Raw genomic sequence first — 16,208 nt, forward strand, 5'->3', positions numbered from 1 at the left:
CTCTTGCACGTTGCGTTGTTGAGACATAACGTGTTGTTGTTGCGTAGGCATTTTAGTGGGGTAAAGTGGCCGGCTCGGTTGGTGGCCGACTCGGTTGTGAACCACGTTAATGGTCATTCTCTTTTCACGGGAATATGGGACTGTTTCAACCCCACTGAAACCTCTCCTCATCCACCATAGTACCTGCTTCCCAGCACTTTTCTACCCACGCGACACCCACTGTTCTAGCTAGTGCCGTGACCTTGGCTTTTCCGCTATCTGTCGAAGACCGTTCTTCGAGCACAATGACGTGCGTGAGTCCTTCCTTGTGTATACTATCAGCTATTACACCGCCACCAAAACGGATGTAGTTCTTCGCTAATTGTACTCTAACCACTCCCACTGAATCTTCGGGGTCACTTTGAAAAGCAGCCTTCACTGCACCAAAAATATGTGTCTTAAGATGCGCGAACGACTCCCCATGATCTTCCAGTTGATCTAGAAATCTTTCTTGTTTAAACGCCCGGGTTTCATCTGGCTCTGCCACTACACCCGCTAACAGCTTTCGCATTTCATCGACATCTCCAAGGTCGCGCGCATACGAGTCGCCGTGCTTATCGACGTTGTTCTCAAAGTCAAGTTGGTCGTCATCGTGAAGGTAGAACATATGTCTGTTTGGCTCGAAAGGGAGCAGATATGGCAGAGGAGCACCATCTATCTCGTTCTGTTTGATACAGTCCTGGATCCAGACAGGCTTGACGATGTTGTTCGTCGCGCGTTTCTCGAGTGATGCAACTTTTATCAGTCTCTTGTCCGCTACGATAACGAGGTCTTTGCCCGTCGAATCGCGCTGCACAATCTTGCCACCATTGGCTTTTACCAGTGCCTCTAAATCAGCTTTTGATTTCTTCGTTGGATGGATCTGCTCGGTCATTATAAAGAAGTTCAGACCCTCGAATACTTTCGACGCTGGACCTGCATACGGTGTGGTAACGGTATCGTTGCCGACCACGGTCAGCGGCTTCTTTGATGTCCTCGCCTTCTTCCTGCGTGATTGCTCGATCTTGAATTCTTTCTCCTTCTCAGACTTCTCCATTTCCGCCCTGCTCTTCACTTCCAAGAACTCTTGTACTGAGAGAGCCTGATCCCAGCGTTTGTCCTTTTTGAGTTGCTTGAAGCGAGGAAAGCGAAGCGTTAGGGAGAAGCGAAATTTATCGCTGCTCTCCACACTTGCTGCCTTACATTCGAGCACGACGGAATCGCTGGGTCTGATCCATTGGTCTGGCCGCTCGTGTTGCCGATTTTGTTCATGACCGCCCAGTTCAATGAATGGTGGCGGCCGTCGAGGATCCCAATCGTGCCACTTGCCTTCCGTTCGGCCTCGTACATCAGCATAGTCTTCGCGAGTGAACCCACCTCCGACCTTGAAGAATGACCAACAATGTTGGTACTTCGGGTTGCCCTTCTTTGCGTCCTTGTTCGTAAGCAATGCGCAAAGGAAGGACGAGTGAGCGCCACCACGATGTCCGGAGCCAAAGTACCCGCCGACAACTATGCAGTCGAGCGACTCGCCGAATTCTGACATATATTCTGGCTTGACTTTCATCCAATCATTGTTACGTTGATTGAGGCAGTACATGGAACGTGGGTTCTTCAAGACCAGACCCTCGGAGGAATCGGCGACCACCTTCCGCAGTGCTGGTTCGATCTCAGTATGCGAGCGCGCCTCGATGTACGGGTGTATTTCCAGACGACGATGTACGCCTTTGACGGCACTCTCAAGGGCAAGACGGCGATCACGTAGCGTGTATTGTGTGAGTAGTTTGTCGTTCAGATATACGCAGTCGAACACCCTGAAGAGCGGCCGCTGGCCAATGTTTTTGTCTGTTTTGTTTTCTTTCTCAGATATGGCTGCGGTCTTGAGAGTACCAAAGCCAACAATATGATCTCGATCCATATCCCAGGTGATCATCTCACCATCAAGAATGATGTTCCGCACATTTTTTCCGAACGCGTCTGTTATGAATCGTGTAAGTGCACCGGCTTCATCGCCTTGGAAGTGTCTACCGTAGAGGTATGCGTAGTCTTTGGCCTTCCGCGACCAGAAACCGAAAAGTCTACCGCCTGGTGCGTCAGGATCCTCGATCATGTGGAGCTGCATACGTTCTCCATCAAGCTTCTCTTCAATCCAAAATGTATCGTCATCCGTATTTCCTTGGAATCTGGCGACCAGCTTCTCAAAGTTACCTACTTTATCCTGAAACTGAGCTAGCTGTGGCTGGAAGCATTGCATCAAGCTCAACCCAGTATCTTCGCCTGCCAGCCGAATTTCAGGGTCGAACAGTTCCCAACATACTCGTCGAAGGTTTGACGAGATGTTGAACAAAGTCTCTGCATCTGGATGCCAGATGTCTAAGAAGGTCTTCTCAGTCGCTCCAATCTTCATCTGACGAAGGACCATGCGAATGAGCCAGGTCATCTCCTCGGCGTTCATCCTCCGATAGAACCGCTGAAAGATCTTGACTTGTTCGTCTTCGGCACCAATCTGCGACAACTTATCCAGGGCGTTGTTGACCTCAGCAATGCTCATATCGCTGTACTCAGTTTTGAGCTGACGTGAGGCCAAGATCTCATAACATCGCCCAGCAAAGTCGCCTGCTGTCGAAGTCGAAGATTTGCTGAGTTGACCGGGTAGCTTCCAGTTTAGCATGTGTTTGGCGTCGTCGGAGTTTTGGTCAATTCTTGTGACCTTGATCAATATCTTGGCGATTGCCTTCTCTTTCAGACCGTACATGGCTCGATCTCTGTCTTTTTCAGGGACGATCAGACGCATCGCAGGGTAGAAGTCATTGCCGACTTGCTTCCGCCAACTCGCGATGAATCTCTCGATGATGTTGCGTTTCGCCTCATGAGGTGACATGTTAGAGTGTCCATGGGGGCCAACTCTTCGACGAGCTCCCACGGGCTGCTTCCTTTTCTGTGTTTCCATGAGCGGATTGAATAGCTCCGTGAAGAGAGTATGGAAGGGAAGTGTTTTATGGAGGTTTATCGGGCGTGTAGGGTACTTGTCGTCGAGTTCATCGTCATGGCCGTACATGAGCGTATTCTCCCTGACCGCCTCGACATCGAGCATTGGTGTGTCTTCGGCCATGTTGGATGCATTGGACGAGCGACGCAGTTCGTGTGACGGTTGTTTGTATATGAGAACGAGGTCGTGGTTGCCTGGAGGGCGCGTTACGCGTGATCACGTGGCTGTCAGGCTACAAGAAGCTAGTGTATCTCCTAAGCCATCACCCATGCTCTGTGGGTACGCAGGCCGGGTCATTCACGAGGCTGACGATAGTAATCTTGGAAACCTGACATTGCGACTCCACACCACTCGTTTCCTGTTCATTCTTTCGTTTCTTTGCTTTCAGGTTGCGCACAAGCACCCCGTATATCCATACTATTGACCCTTAATTGTCCGTATACGTCATTATTGCTCACCATCCAATGGACCGTAAATGAGCTCTGCACGCAATCAGGGCTGGGTCCCGCAGTCAGCTGGTGATACCCAACACAATGTACGAGATGCTGCACTGCGGGGCGCCTCGAAAGCCTTCTCCAAACCTCCACCGAAGCCAAAGCCTTTGGTAAATACGTATACTGGAGGAAACAATGGGGCTTTGCTGGCTGCAACCAAAGTCGGAACTGGCAGCCCAGCATCCTTGCGAAGCCATCATACCGGCGGATCCGTGGGCGTCAGCAAGCCGAACCTGTCCAAGTCGAACAGCTCCAACTCGCTGAGCGTGCCTGACGATCACCCCGACCGCGTCTCCTCGCCTTCGAATATCGCAGCTCGCCTTGCTGCTGCTCGACACAGTCCTCTGCGGCCCATACCCCAAGCAGCTGTTCCGCCCACTATGAGCGAGCACCAGCCAAATGAGAAGGATGTGCTGCCCCCCTCGGGCAGCGTGGGGAATGTGCTTGCAAGGCTCGAATCTAAGAAACCTAGCCAGCAGCCGCGCAAGAGGAGAGACAGCCTCGAATCGCAATCAGCTGCCAGCAGTACCCGACGGCCAGAGCCGCAACACAAGCCTACCGATGACACCCCTATACCGCCCACGAACTCGCTCGTCAAGATGTTTGAACAAGCGCGACCTAGTACGCCCACCAAGCCCTCCGCGCCGATACGGGTTGCGCAGAACTCCCCACCCCCTGTGCGATCGCCGAAGCCGCAGCGTGCGTTCAAGTTACCTCCCGAGCCAAAAGACGACGCACCCCTGCAGAGAGTCAGGACGCAGACACCACCGCCTGTCAAACCAAAGCCGAAGCACAAGATCACGCTGCCTCCACAGCATGTCGATGGCAGTAGCGAGCAAGCATACTTCAATACACCCAAGAAGGACCCCCTGAAATCTCCTCCGATCAGGCAAAAGCCAGTGCAGTTGGCAGCAATCAACACATCGATTTCTCCGCCCTCGAAGCCGCCGCCGAGGGGTTCTCGGCAAACACGGCCAAAGTCTCAGGACATGACGCAGTCGACGTCCTTACAGCGGCGCAGGGTGTCTGCGTCTGTAGAGAGTCAACAGTCACCTTCGACACCTTCATCCTTCAAGTCAGCCAAAGAAGAGCAGGAGGAGGATGAGAGGCTCAGACCCGCTGTACCTCCGCCGCGACGATCGACTGCGCGGAAAACAGACCCTGTGCCGGCTGCCAACAAACTTCAGCCTTCAGCTCCGATACAAATCAAACCTCGCACCCAAAGCCAGAACCCAGATTCGATGCCTCCACTACAGAGACCCTCGCCTCCTCGTCGGCCAACATCAACCAGCGGAACAAATTCACCTTCAGTGTATCACAACAATTACCAGCGGGAATCTGTCAGGCAGATTACACAGCACATGACTGGCGAGTCTCTGTCGAGCGCCATAATGGGAGCCGCCATAGCCTCGCATTCTCGCAACGTCTCACCCGCACCTCGACCCATGTCGGTCGAACCTCTTTTCCCGCCGCGCAAACAGCACCACCATCACTCGCCGTTCCACCGATCGCCCTCACCACCTAAACAATCACCTCCGAAGAGCGCCGGGAAGATGCGAACCACGATGCGCAAAGAACCGTCGTCGGATGATGAGGACGACAACAAGGTCGACAAATACAAGAAGAAAGGCACACGTATTATGGGCATCAAAGGCCGCAAACACCCAAACAAACACCATGAGGGCACGCGAAAGCGATGGCGCGATCAGATAACCGAACGGGAGCGGAAACGCTACGAAGGTGTATGGGCAGCAAACAAGGGTCGTCACATATCCTCGCCTGCTAACGCACCTCCTGACGACGACCCATCGGCCGACGTTTTGAATATTCTTGTCAAAGAGATCTGGACGAGGAGTCGGCTGCCTATACATGTGTTGGAGGAAGTTTGGGATCTCGTAGACGGTAGAGGTGTTGGAAGGTTGAGCAGATATGAATTCGTTGTGGGCCTATGGTTAATTGACCAAAGATTGAAGGGACGAAAGCTGCCAGTCAAGGTCAGTGACAGTGTGTGGCAGAGCGCCAGGGGCGTTAATATCAAAGTAAAGATTCGAGGTTAGTTGTCAGCGGATGGGGGAATTCAAGAAGCATTGCCACGGCGTTGGATTTGTTTGTTACTGTAAATCCTAGAAGATACCCATAATCATAGTACAATTGTTTCTTTTGTTGATCCAAACATCAACCACCTCCATCTTCCGTTCCCTCCTCTTCTGCCTTGTCTTGCATGCTCAGCAGTCCTGCGCTTCTGACGAAATTCGCGGTGCTCCAGAAACCACCGCTAAAGTCAAGATCATACCAATAGTTTACCGCGCAGCAAATTCCTTCCTCGTTGCAGTTTTGGCTTACTTTATGGTACCAGAGTGCTGGCAGGTATAGCATATCGCCTTCTTCTAGCGTCACTCTGACAGGCAGCGAATATTGAGAGTAAGGTGTAGTGTTGGTGGAGGGCTGATCAGGGTCCCATGTCGCGAAGGGTACGTACTCCTCCGGCTCGTCTACCTTGATCACCAGATCGTTCTGTTTGAGTGTGTCGGAGGATGATGTGTCCTCATGTTTTGGAGTGTATGTTGCAGCTAAGACGCTCTTCTCATTCACACAGGCTGCTTCCACGGGCGGTAAGAGCACGAAATGCTTTTGACCGAGGATCTGGACGTAGATATTCTCGTAGTTATCCTTGTGTAGAGCAGTTGTGGAGTAGGAGTTCCCGAGCCAGAAGTTGATTGCGTCGGGTTCCTGCTCTAGTGCTATGCGCGCGAACGGAATACTCTTCGGTACATCGGCGAAAAGTGTAGAGTACTCGTTGCGCAGATTGTCGTTCTGGGTTTGTGCATAGCGTGTTGGGCCTTTGTAGTCTTCTTCTTGCTCTTGTCGTTGTATCTTTTCCAGAACGTCTTGGAAGGGTTCCTCGGTCTCATACGGCTTGACGAATACAGAGCCACCTGATGGTAGCGAGACGACTGAATCGGCGTTTCCGTGAGGAGTGATTGCCACGTTGACGTTTTGACCACGCATAACACCCGTTAAGTACTCTGACTTCCAAGTCTTTCTCGCTTTGAAGTCTTTGGCTCCATTCCGAACTACGAAGGGTCGGTTGCGCGCGACATGGCGCATGAATTCTAATGGTGATGGTTCAGAGGTAAATATATCGATGATTAAGGAATTGAGGTCATGGTAGGACGTTAACAGGTCTGCATGGAAGTTTTAGTGTCGATCTTGAAGAAGAATACCAGCAATCTCCGAGAATAGCTCCCCATCTGAATCCAAGGCACCCAGAGTTGAGGTAGAAAGATCGGGGAGCATGAACTTTGCCCAGGGAACGTCCACACGATTCACGCGCATGCTTTTAGAAAGACCAGGCCAAACAAACACAGAGGAGAACAGATGTACGAGTGATAGTACGTAAGAAAGAAGGAAGCACCTCTTACAGCATCTTGCAAGATTCCTCCACCCTCGAGGCCGGTTGGTGCAGGCCTACACAGATGATCAGCAAGGGACCATGCGACTGTCTTACAAGTCATTTACCGCAAAGTAGCCTGCTCTGGACTCTCCAGTCCCACCACTTCATCATGAACATGAACCATATTTGCACGTTCCTGTGAAAGTCGCGCAAAGTTCGAAGTGGGATGGCTTAGCGGTGTTAAAGTTTTAGCGTCGGAGATACCACACCATCGTGGATTCCGCACATCGTCGTTCCTTCACTCCCACGATGCTCTAACGTTAACGACTCCGCATCGGCATTGCGAGCGCTTCCAGGCACATAGTTCCAAGAAGAAAGATGCTAGAGCGATAGCAAAGCTCAGGATCCGATTGTAATGCCGCTACCATGGACCTCCCTCAACCGCCTCCCCAATGTGTTTGGCCGTAAGTCTTTTCGAGCACGACTCTCCAAGCCACTCACTAACATATATGTAGGTAGCGCGCTCATTGTCGCGAAAGGCTTCGTATTTCTACACGTGTTTTACTCCTACATTGGCGGTGTAGGCGCTACGACTGGAATCTCAATGGTTCCTACAATTCCCCACGATTACCGATCTCGTCCATGGATTCTTTACTCCTCGCTCCATCGCCGCGGTCGCAATCTCCGCGTTGGCGACGTAATAACCTATACCAGCCCCATCTTTCCAAAAGAGAGCGGATGCAAGCGCATTATCGGAATGCCAGGCGATTTTGTTAGTGTTGTCACACCTGGGCGCCACGACACCGATTTGCAGGCAGTGGATGTTGAAGGGAAATGGGCAAGCGTAAGAGAAGAAGTGATAAGAGTGCCTGAGGGGCATTGCTGGGTACAAGGGGATAATCTGGAGTGGAGTCGGGATAGTAGGTTGTTTGGGCCACTGCCGTTAGGGTTGGTCAAGTCGAAAGTGCTAGCTGTTATCCTGCCGTTTAGGGAGGCAAAGTGGCTTGGAAGCGGGCATGATGTGATAGATCCGAAAGGGGATGAAAGAGAGTGGGTGATGAAGTAGAATATCGGATGACATTGAAGTTACAACAGAATCCGTTCAGGCTTTGAGGCGGCTTTCAAGGTTTTCCTTTGTTCGATCGGAGGAGGAGGATGGCTATAGAGCTTTCGTGTGTGTAAAGCTAGGTCGCAGATCACCAGGATCTTGCTAATCTGCTTAGCCAATAAGTAACACGAAGATATGATATTCTTCATATCTTCAGAACCTGCACACTAGCAGATAGCTTATGCCTAACACAAAAGCTTCGATTGTCACACTAATCCTACTATCCCTCCATGTGTGGGGGAAAAACCTGTGTGCCGGCATGCCGATCATGCTCCCCACCACAACAAAACCAACTATGGCTAAAAGGCGTCAAAAATCTCGGGATAGAGAACTTAACACTTAAGCTTTTCCTACACTGCGTCTCTTTAGCAACAGAATCCTGCTTGGCTGGCAATACCACAATTCGCTGCTGCCACGCACGACAGCCCTGTGAGGAGTAGTTGGGCAGGCACTGAGATATCGGTATAGGCTTGTATTGAGACGAATCCTTGAGGAGCTATCAAGCCTCTCAGAGGGATGATATATACCTACGTCACGTGATTGTGGCTGGTGTGATCCGACGGTGCCCCGAAGGGTTCCCGGTGGCTCACCAGTCTGTGGCTGGAATCCTGTGGTGATGGAACATCGTGACAAGCCCTGCCTCGGACAGTCTCGGACGCGTTAAGGGTTCAACGCATGCATCTAAGAGTCTATCAAGCTATGCAAAGACATGTAAAGAGTGTATCCCGAGCGGGGTACTACAGCATTATGTATTGTGGCGCTGTTGCGCAAGTCTATTGCTCTGCAGAGCAGGATCGACAACTAAGGCGCGCTAGCTGCGAGTCGTACGGAAAAGCCTCAAGTAGCTTAGCGGTATTCTACCTGCGCTGACGTCAGACCCTTGACCCACGAACGTGGCTACGACCGAGCCACCCGGCTAGCGAACGCCGCACTAGACTCTACGCACGCCTGTTTCAGGAGCGGATAAGAGTAGATGTAGAGGCTTATATACAGTCCTGCTGCAGCGTCGAAATCAACTCAGGGTAATCAATTAGTGCAGATATAACGTCCACCCCTTCGTAGCGAGACGCCCTGTGTGCCGGGACACTTTTTCTTCCGGACCTTCGGCGTCGGGCTAGCGCGACTGCACCAAGTCAAGTTCAACGCGCATCAATCCTGCAGTTGCTACTCTTCTAGCCTCTAAACCTCCGATGAAGAAGAGCATAGTGTTGGACATGCTGTAGGCCGATCTGTCATTGCCATTGATCGACCTCCTCGCAATACCCCCCTGTCCACTTGCGACAACTAATCTACGTCAACCGCTCGGATGTCTAGCAAGAGAGTCTAGGTCTTAAAGATCTAGATCACTGTCTCTAAAGATCGATTTAAGCTGAGCAGTGTGCCTTCCGGTAGTTTCTCCGCGCAGAGAGCAAGATCTCTTGGCTTGCAGTAGCGTGCTCAGATGTCTGTGTACCGTACTGTGCAGAAATGCGCACTTTACCTACCTAGGATCAGCCCCCAAAAGTCGCCGTGTAGCAAGTCCACTGCCACGCGCCCAGGTTCGCTGCGCCTCAAGACTGCCATGCGCGCATGAAGCTTGCGGCTAAGCACAGCTGAACTCTCGCAGCCATGCAGCCTTACATGCTAGTCAACTACCTGTTCGCAGCCTGCCTGATGTGCTCCACGTGTGTGCGCAACAGACACGTCTCCTACTGCCCTCCACCACTTACCGCTGCCCGCCTGTGCCACACACCACGACCGAGTTTGCTAGCATCCTAGACAGAGCATGCCGGAACACAATGCGCCTTCTCAAGCGTCTCTCAGCAGGCGACGGCTTCGAGCTGACGTCTTTCAGCGACGACCATGCTCCTCCGTACGCCATTCTCTCGCACACCTGGAAGGACGGCCAAGAAGTTACATACAATGAGCTGTTGGCGGGAACAGGCGCAGACAAGCGCGGCTATGCTAAGATCCGCTTCTGCGGCGAGCGAGCTGCAGCAGACGGCCTCGAGTACTTCTGGGTGGACACCTGCTGCATCGACAAGTCCAAGAGCGACGAGCTGAGCACAGCGATCAACTCCATGTTTCGCTGGTACCAGCGCGCAGTCAAGTGCTATGTATACCTGACAGACGTCCTAGTGCCAGATGAGATTACCAATGCCGAAGCCTTTCGCATATCGTGGCAGCAAGCTTTTCAGAGCAGCCGGTGGTTTACACGAGGCTGGACGCTGCAAGAGCTACTCGCGCCAGCTAGCGTCGAGTTCTTCTCCCAGGACGGCAAGCGGCTAGGCAGTAGGATCTCGCTAGAGCAGGAGATACACAGCATTACTAACATACCTATCGATGCGCTCAGAGGCCAAAGGCTTACCGGGTTCAGCGTCGAGGAGCGAACAGGCTGGGCGGCGAAACGTACAACGACGGTGAAAGAGGACAGAGTGTACTGTTTGCTCGGCATCTTCGGGGTCTTCCTACCGCTCATATATGGTGAAGGAGAAGAGTATGCGACGCTGCGTCTCCAAGATGAGATACAGAAGCGGCAGCAAGGACAGGAGACTGTAGATGTGCAAGACCTGTCCGGTGTGTATTAAGCATGGCTCGGATAGCCTCGCAATGCACAGACCGCACTTAGCTAATGAGCTGTAGTCTCGGTATCGCTGCCTTTCCCACGAAACGAGCTCTTCGTCGGACGAGAGAGCCAGCTCCAGTTGATCGAAGGAGCCCTCCTCTCACCTAACACCCACCGACGGATGACTATATATGGACTAGGAGGATGTGGAAAATCCGCGCTTGCTCTTGAGTTTGCGTATCGCGCACTTGCAGGACACGCTAGACGCTTAGTTTTCTGGGTGCCAGCCATAAGTCCTGAGAGTTTCAAGCTTGCGTATCGGGAGATTGGAGTCCGTCTTCGTATACCAGGGATCAGCGATGACAACGCGGACGCGAAGCGACTTGTCAAGGAGACGTTAAGCCTGGGAAATGTAGGCGACTGGCTAATGGTCGTTGATAACGTCGATGACTCTCAGGTCTTGCTGGGAGTGGACGATGAAAGTCACGGGTCCGCTCGATTAATCGACTATATTCCGCACAGCAATAGAGGCGCAATTCTTTTCACCACTCGCAGTAGGAAGGCGGCTACGGACTTAACTCAGGGTAATGTCCTCGAGCTAAACGACATGGGCAAGGCTGAGGCCAGGCAGCTGCTGGCGCGACGAACGACGAGACAAGCATTGCTGAACGATGAGGCGGCGGTTGGCGTATTGCTGGAGTCACTCGCAGGCCTGCCGCTTGCTATCGTACAGGCAGCCGCTTTCATGAACCAAAACGATACACCGGTCTCCGAGTACGTATCGCTGCTCCAGCATGCTGGCACGAAAGCTGAGCTCTTCAGCGAGCACTTCGAAGATTCTAGCAGATACCGCAGTATGGATAGCACGATTGCAAAGACATGGCACATCTCTTTTGAGCAAATTCGCAGGCAAGACCCTCTTGCAGCAGATTACCTCTCGTTCATTGCATGCATCGATCGTATCAACATTCCTCAGTCATTGTTGCTGTCGGGAGGATCCATTTTACAGCAGACGAAAGCACTCGGAACGCTGACGGGATACGCATTCATCACAGAACGCCAGCAGACTGTGCCAGGATCCAGCAAAGAGAAGCTTTTTGACATGCACCGACTAGTGCACATGGCCTTGATCTGGTGGCTGGAAGGCCACGGTGAGCGGGCGGACTGGGCAGGCACAGCAGCAGCCCGAGCTAAGGAACTAGTGCCGTACGGCGGGCATGAAGGAAAAGAAGTATGGAGCGTGTATCTTCCACATGCGACGTACGTGGCTGGACTGGTTGAAGCTGTAGATAGTGCGATGAGTGCTTCGCTCCTAGAACGACTAGGCAGTTGTCAAGAGAGTCTGGGGCAATATGCATCAGCAGAGATGTCGCATCGAAAAGCATCGTTCTTGAGGAAGGAGGTGCTGGGGCCTGAGCATCCCTCTACGCTGACAAGCATGAACAACTTGGCGTTAGTGCTTGACAGCCAGGGCAAGTACGAAGAAGCCGAGGCGATGAACCGACAGACGCTGGCGCGGAGGGAGAAGGTGCTCGGGCATGAGCATCCAGACACGCTGATGAGCATGAGCAACTTGGCGTTAGTGCTTACCAGGCAGGGCAAGTACGAAGAAGCCGAGGCGATGAACCGACAGACGCTGGCGCGGAGTGAGAAGGTACTGGGGCATGAGCATCCAGACACGCTGACGAGCATGAGCAACTTGGCGTCGGTGCTGGACAGCCAGGGCAAGTACGAAGAGGCCGAGGCGATGAACCGGCAGACGCTGGCGCGGAGTGAGAAGGTGCTCGGGCTTAAGCATCCATCCACGCTGATGAGCATGAACAACTTGGCGTTAGTGCTTACCAGGCAGGGCAAGTACGAAGAAGCCGAGGCGATGAACCGGCAGACGCTGGCGCGGGTAGAGAAGGTGCTCGGGCATAAGCATCCAGACACATTGGCGAGCGTATACTGTCTTGCTGGCGTCCTCACATATCAGCAACGCTACAGCGAATCTTTTGCTTTGTACGAGAGAGCATGTGCTGGGTACCAAGCTGTACTTGGGAAAGATCACCCTACCACGCGTGCGTGTCGACAGCATTACGCTGACGCGCTTGCATCGCACGAGCAGCACCAGTTTGCTGTTTCTCCAACGATAGCAGGTAGCACCCAAAGTACACGCACAGGCAAAGGGTCGAAGCTGCTACGCGGGCTAGCAAAGATAGGCATTAGAAGCCCAAAGTCGGCTGCAAGATGAGAATGAAAGATCCTGTATATCTATAGTAACTACTCTAAGCTTATATTAACGCTGCTGTAGGACTCTATATAAGTCTCCACCTCTACTACTATCTACTCCCTAAACATGCGTACGTGGAGTCTGGTGCCGCGTTCAAGCATGTATTCGAGCACAAGCGAGTCATGCTTAGCCTTACCTGCTAGTCGCTAGCCGGGTGGCTCTGTCATAGCCACGTTCGCGGCGGGACAAGGGTCTGACATCAGCGCGGGTAGAATACCGCTAAGCCACTTGCGGCATTTCCGTACGACTCGCAGCTAGCGCGCCTTAGTTGTCGATCCTGCTCTGTAGAGGAACAGGCTTGCGCAACAGCGCCACAACCTAGAATGCTGTAGTACCCCGCTCGGGATACACTCTTTACATGTCTTTGCGTAGCTTGACAGACTCTTAGATGCATGCGTTCAGCCTTTGGCGCGTCCGAGGCAGTCCGAGGCAGGCCTGTCGTACGTGGCAGCAGCGTATCGTAGTATTGCTAGCCAAGCAGGAATCTATTGACGAAGAGACGCAGTGTAGGAAAAGCTCAAGGGTTAAGATCTCTATCCCGAGATTTTTGACGCCTCTCAGCCATGTTTTGGTTTGTTGTGGTAGGGAGCACGATCGGCATGCCGGCACACAGGTTTTTCCCCCACACATGGAGGGATAGTACTCACAGATCGACTATAACAATCATCGGGTGGGCATTAGGAAAACGTTGGCTAATTTTGTGCAAAGGGAATTCGTTAATTCTACACGATTACGACATCTAACGGTAGCACCAGAGATCTACAAATCAGCAATCATCACATACGTTAGTTATACTAGCGGTAAGGCCAGGGTTCTCAGTGGTATCGCATTCCAGGTGTCCGCCAGGATAAGTCATAATCCACGTCGATCTGTTCTTCCGATTCATCCAGAATCGTCCGATTTATGCGTAAGAAATCAGGCAGTGTACCTCCAAACGTGCCGGCTGCTTCTTCCATCTCTCTACCCAAGCGGGCCTGCATCGCAAGACTCACGTTGGTTGCAGTGCGATATCTTTCTTCTGCTAAGCGAGCCTCTCTTAGAGCGTCAGCCAGTTGATCCTCTGATGAGCGCCTCCTAGCTCCTGCCGAACGTCTACTAGCTTCTATAGTTATTCTCTGAGCCATGATAGACTCTGCGGTGCGGATTGAAGAGCTCGAGTTCAATGATTGGCACGTTGATACGGCGTACAGCTCACAGCGGCAGTTCGGGCAAGTGCGGTTTTGCCGTGCAGTACCTGAAAGCCACGCGAGAAGGCATACTGTGTGGAACATGTGGCCGCATGCGCCAGCTAGCTTTACCACATCATCAGCGAGATTTTCGGTACAGATTGAACAATCTGAGTTTGCAGACTGGACACATGTAGGTACGACGCCGGTCATGAAGAACTCTCCCTGGCTGCGAAGAGCGGACATACTAGACGGTGGGGCTGTACTGGGCTCTTGGGACCCAGGATTGTTTGGTAGGGTCATTTTCTTGTCTGGTTGAAGGAAGTTTGGGAGTGTAGACACTGGTCGTATCTGCTATGACTGCTAATTAGCTTTGTAGAGGTGAGTGTAAGTGTGAATATCTTTGAATCAATGCGTATACTTACGAATGGGGGTTACTAGAACCACAAGGAACCACATGATATATGTGGCTTACCTCCAGTGTATTGTAGCAACGATTCTACTATCAAGTCACAACGAACTCATGCTATACGATTTGAAGGTCAAGCTGTACAATGTGGGATCGGGTACAAGAGGAGTGTAATGTTCGAGATCCCTACTCTGCTTTGCTTACCGCTCTCACAATGTCTTTTGAATTCGTTCGTTTCGAAAGCGTTGGACGGACATTGACCATGACTACAAGACTTCGATGAGCCTTTTGCGTATCAGAGTCATCATGCAAGTAGACATATTGAGGAAAAAGTATTTGTTGATTAAAGGCTAAGTTTTTCATTCTTACTAAACTAAAATGATACCGCGTAGCAAGCAGCTAGTTCACGCACTTGAACCCTAACAGCTGACGGCCCATTTACAGCTTAAACGTTACCAGGATTACCTTCTCAATCCATCTCCACTCGAAAATGAGCCATGATGTTTCAAAGAGCTGCTAATTTTGGGCCACTCTTCTCCCAACCACTTGATATAGTACCGCAACAAGATGAGTCTACAGTAGTGCATCTGGAGCATCGTCATCTGGGGGGTGCAGATCTGAGGGACTGTGCAACACAGAAACCATCGACATGAGCCTTCTCGTATCATCAAGTTGACGAGATAGATCCTGCGTTAGCTGTCTGTCTTCCACAACCGACCTTTGATCGCCTGCTGAGGCAGACTGTCCGGCTGAAGAGGTCTCAGAAGGCGTGCTCCTAGGGAATAATGGAGTTTGACCATCATTGTTTGGTCCCCCGTCGAGTGTGTTGGTGGATTCCACATTCTGGAGGTGGTTTAGAATGAGAGAAAATTGACGTGTTCCTGATGCTTGTGTCCGGGTATCGTGTCTACTTGATGTAACATAGTCGGCCGACCATATACTAGTTTCCGAGCCCATAACCCTCCGATCCGGGAACTCGCGAGCCGAGCGTAAGTCAGAAATCGTTGGATCAGCAAGGTGAGGAATCGCGATTGGTGGCGGCCGTCGAGTTGACAAATCATCCTGTGTATCAGGCGGCAAGTGATCCGGAGTGGGTCGAAGCACTACAGTGGCTCTACGCTCTCTAAGGGTATCTGCTTCTTGTAGATTCTGGCCTATCTGGTTCTGGACCTCACGGAGGCGATCTAATAACGAATTCTGTTCGTTTTGAAGGTCACGGGTAGAGCGCCCAGCTGGCGTTAGGTCTTGTGGTGGAACGATGACCAGCCGATGGCCTTGAGAATCAAGAACCCGCAAAGAGTCACGGCTTCTGTCAGATGAGGTGCGTTGAGATTTCAATGCTGGATGTTGTACTGGTTGTGGAAGATCTGCATCTCTATTGTTCAAACCTGGTTCCAGTACTAGGGGGCGACGCTGTGCAATAGCACGTGCTGCCAGAGTGGCACGAGACTCGCGTGGTCGTATTGGGTGTCGGTTCATTGTCGGTGTTGGCGCGTTTGGCTGATCCAGCGGTATCGAAGGTACCCTAGGAGACTCATCAACATTAGGAACATGGTCCGACGTGTGTGAGTCTACCCGTTCATCTTCAGAGTGCGAATTTCCAGGAGATGCAGTAACCCGTAATGCATCAGTCATGATCTGGCTAGCCTGCTGGCGACGAGTAGCTCCCCTATGAGGCAGGCTTGATGTCCTCGGGGGAAGACCAGCAGTATCTTCATGGGCCGGAGAATCATATCTTGCACGTTCCAAGGCATCAGTGCGAGGAAGGTGGTAGCCATGAGTGAGTTCGGCCCAAGTCCGTGGTGTGCCTCGA

The 16,208-nt window shown here is 52.0% G+C and overlaps 3 protein-coding genes across 3 annotated transcripts; 1 reads left to right on the forward strand and 2 right to left on the reverse strand.

The window, feature by feature from the left end:
• Window positions 1-145: 145 nt before the first annotated feature.
• ALTATR162_LOCUS6697 (uncharacterized protein) lies at window positions 146-3,130 on the reverse strand (the record flags this gene model as incomplete). The annotated part of the gene is made up of 1 exon (XM_043314319.1): window positions 146-3,130. The coding sequence occupies one exon, from the start codon at window positions 3,128-3,130 to the stop codon at window positions 146-148; it is 2,985 nt and encodes a 994-aa protein (XP_043170254.1).
• Window positions 3,131-3,482: 352 nt separating this feature from the next.
• Window positions 3,483-5,558, forward strand: ALTATR162_LOCUS6698 (uncharacterized protein; the record flags this gene model as incomplete). Its single annotated transcript, XM_043314320.1, has 1 exon — window positions 3,483-5,558. The coding sequence occupies one exon, from the start codon at window positions 3,483-3,485 to the stop codon at window positions 5,556-5,558; it is 2,076 nt and encodes a 691-aa protein (XP_043170255.1).
• Window positions 5,559-5,676: 118 nt separating this feature from the next.
• On the reverse strand, window positions 5,677-6,609 carry ALTATR162_LOCUS6699 (uncharacterized protein; the record flags this gene model as incomplete). Its single annotated transcript, XM_043314321.1, has 1 exon — window positions 5,677-6,609. The coding sequence occupies one exon, from the start codon at window positions 6,607-6,609 to the stop codon at window positions 5,677-5,679; it is 933 nt and encodes a 310-aa protein (XP_043170256.1).
• Between the last annotated feature and the right edge of the window lie 9,599 nt (window positions 6,610-16,208).

This window comes from Alternaria atra (genome assembly GCF_907166805.1).
Source record: "Alternaria atra isolate CS162 genome assembly, contig: 25, whole genome shotgun sequence".
Lineage (NCBI taxonomy): Eukaryota > Fungi > Ascomycota > Dothideomycetes > Pleosporales > Pleosporaceae > Alternaria > Alternaria atra.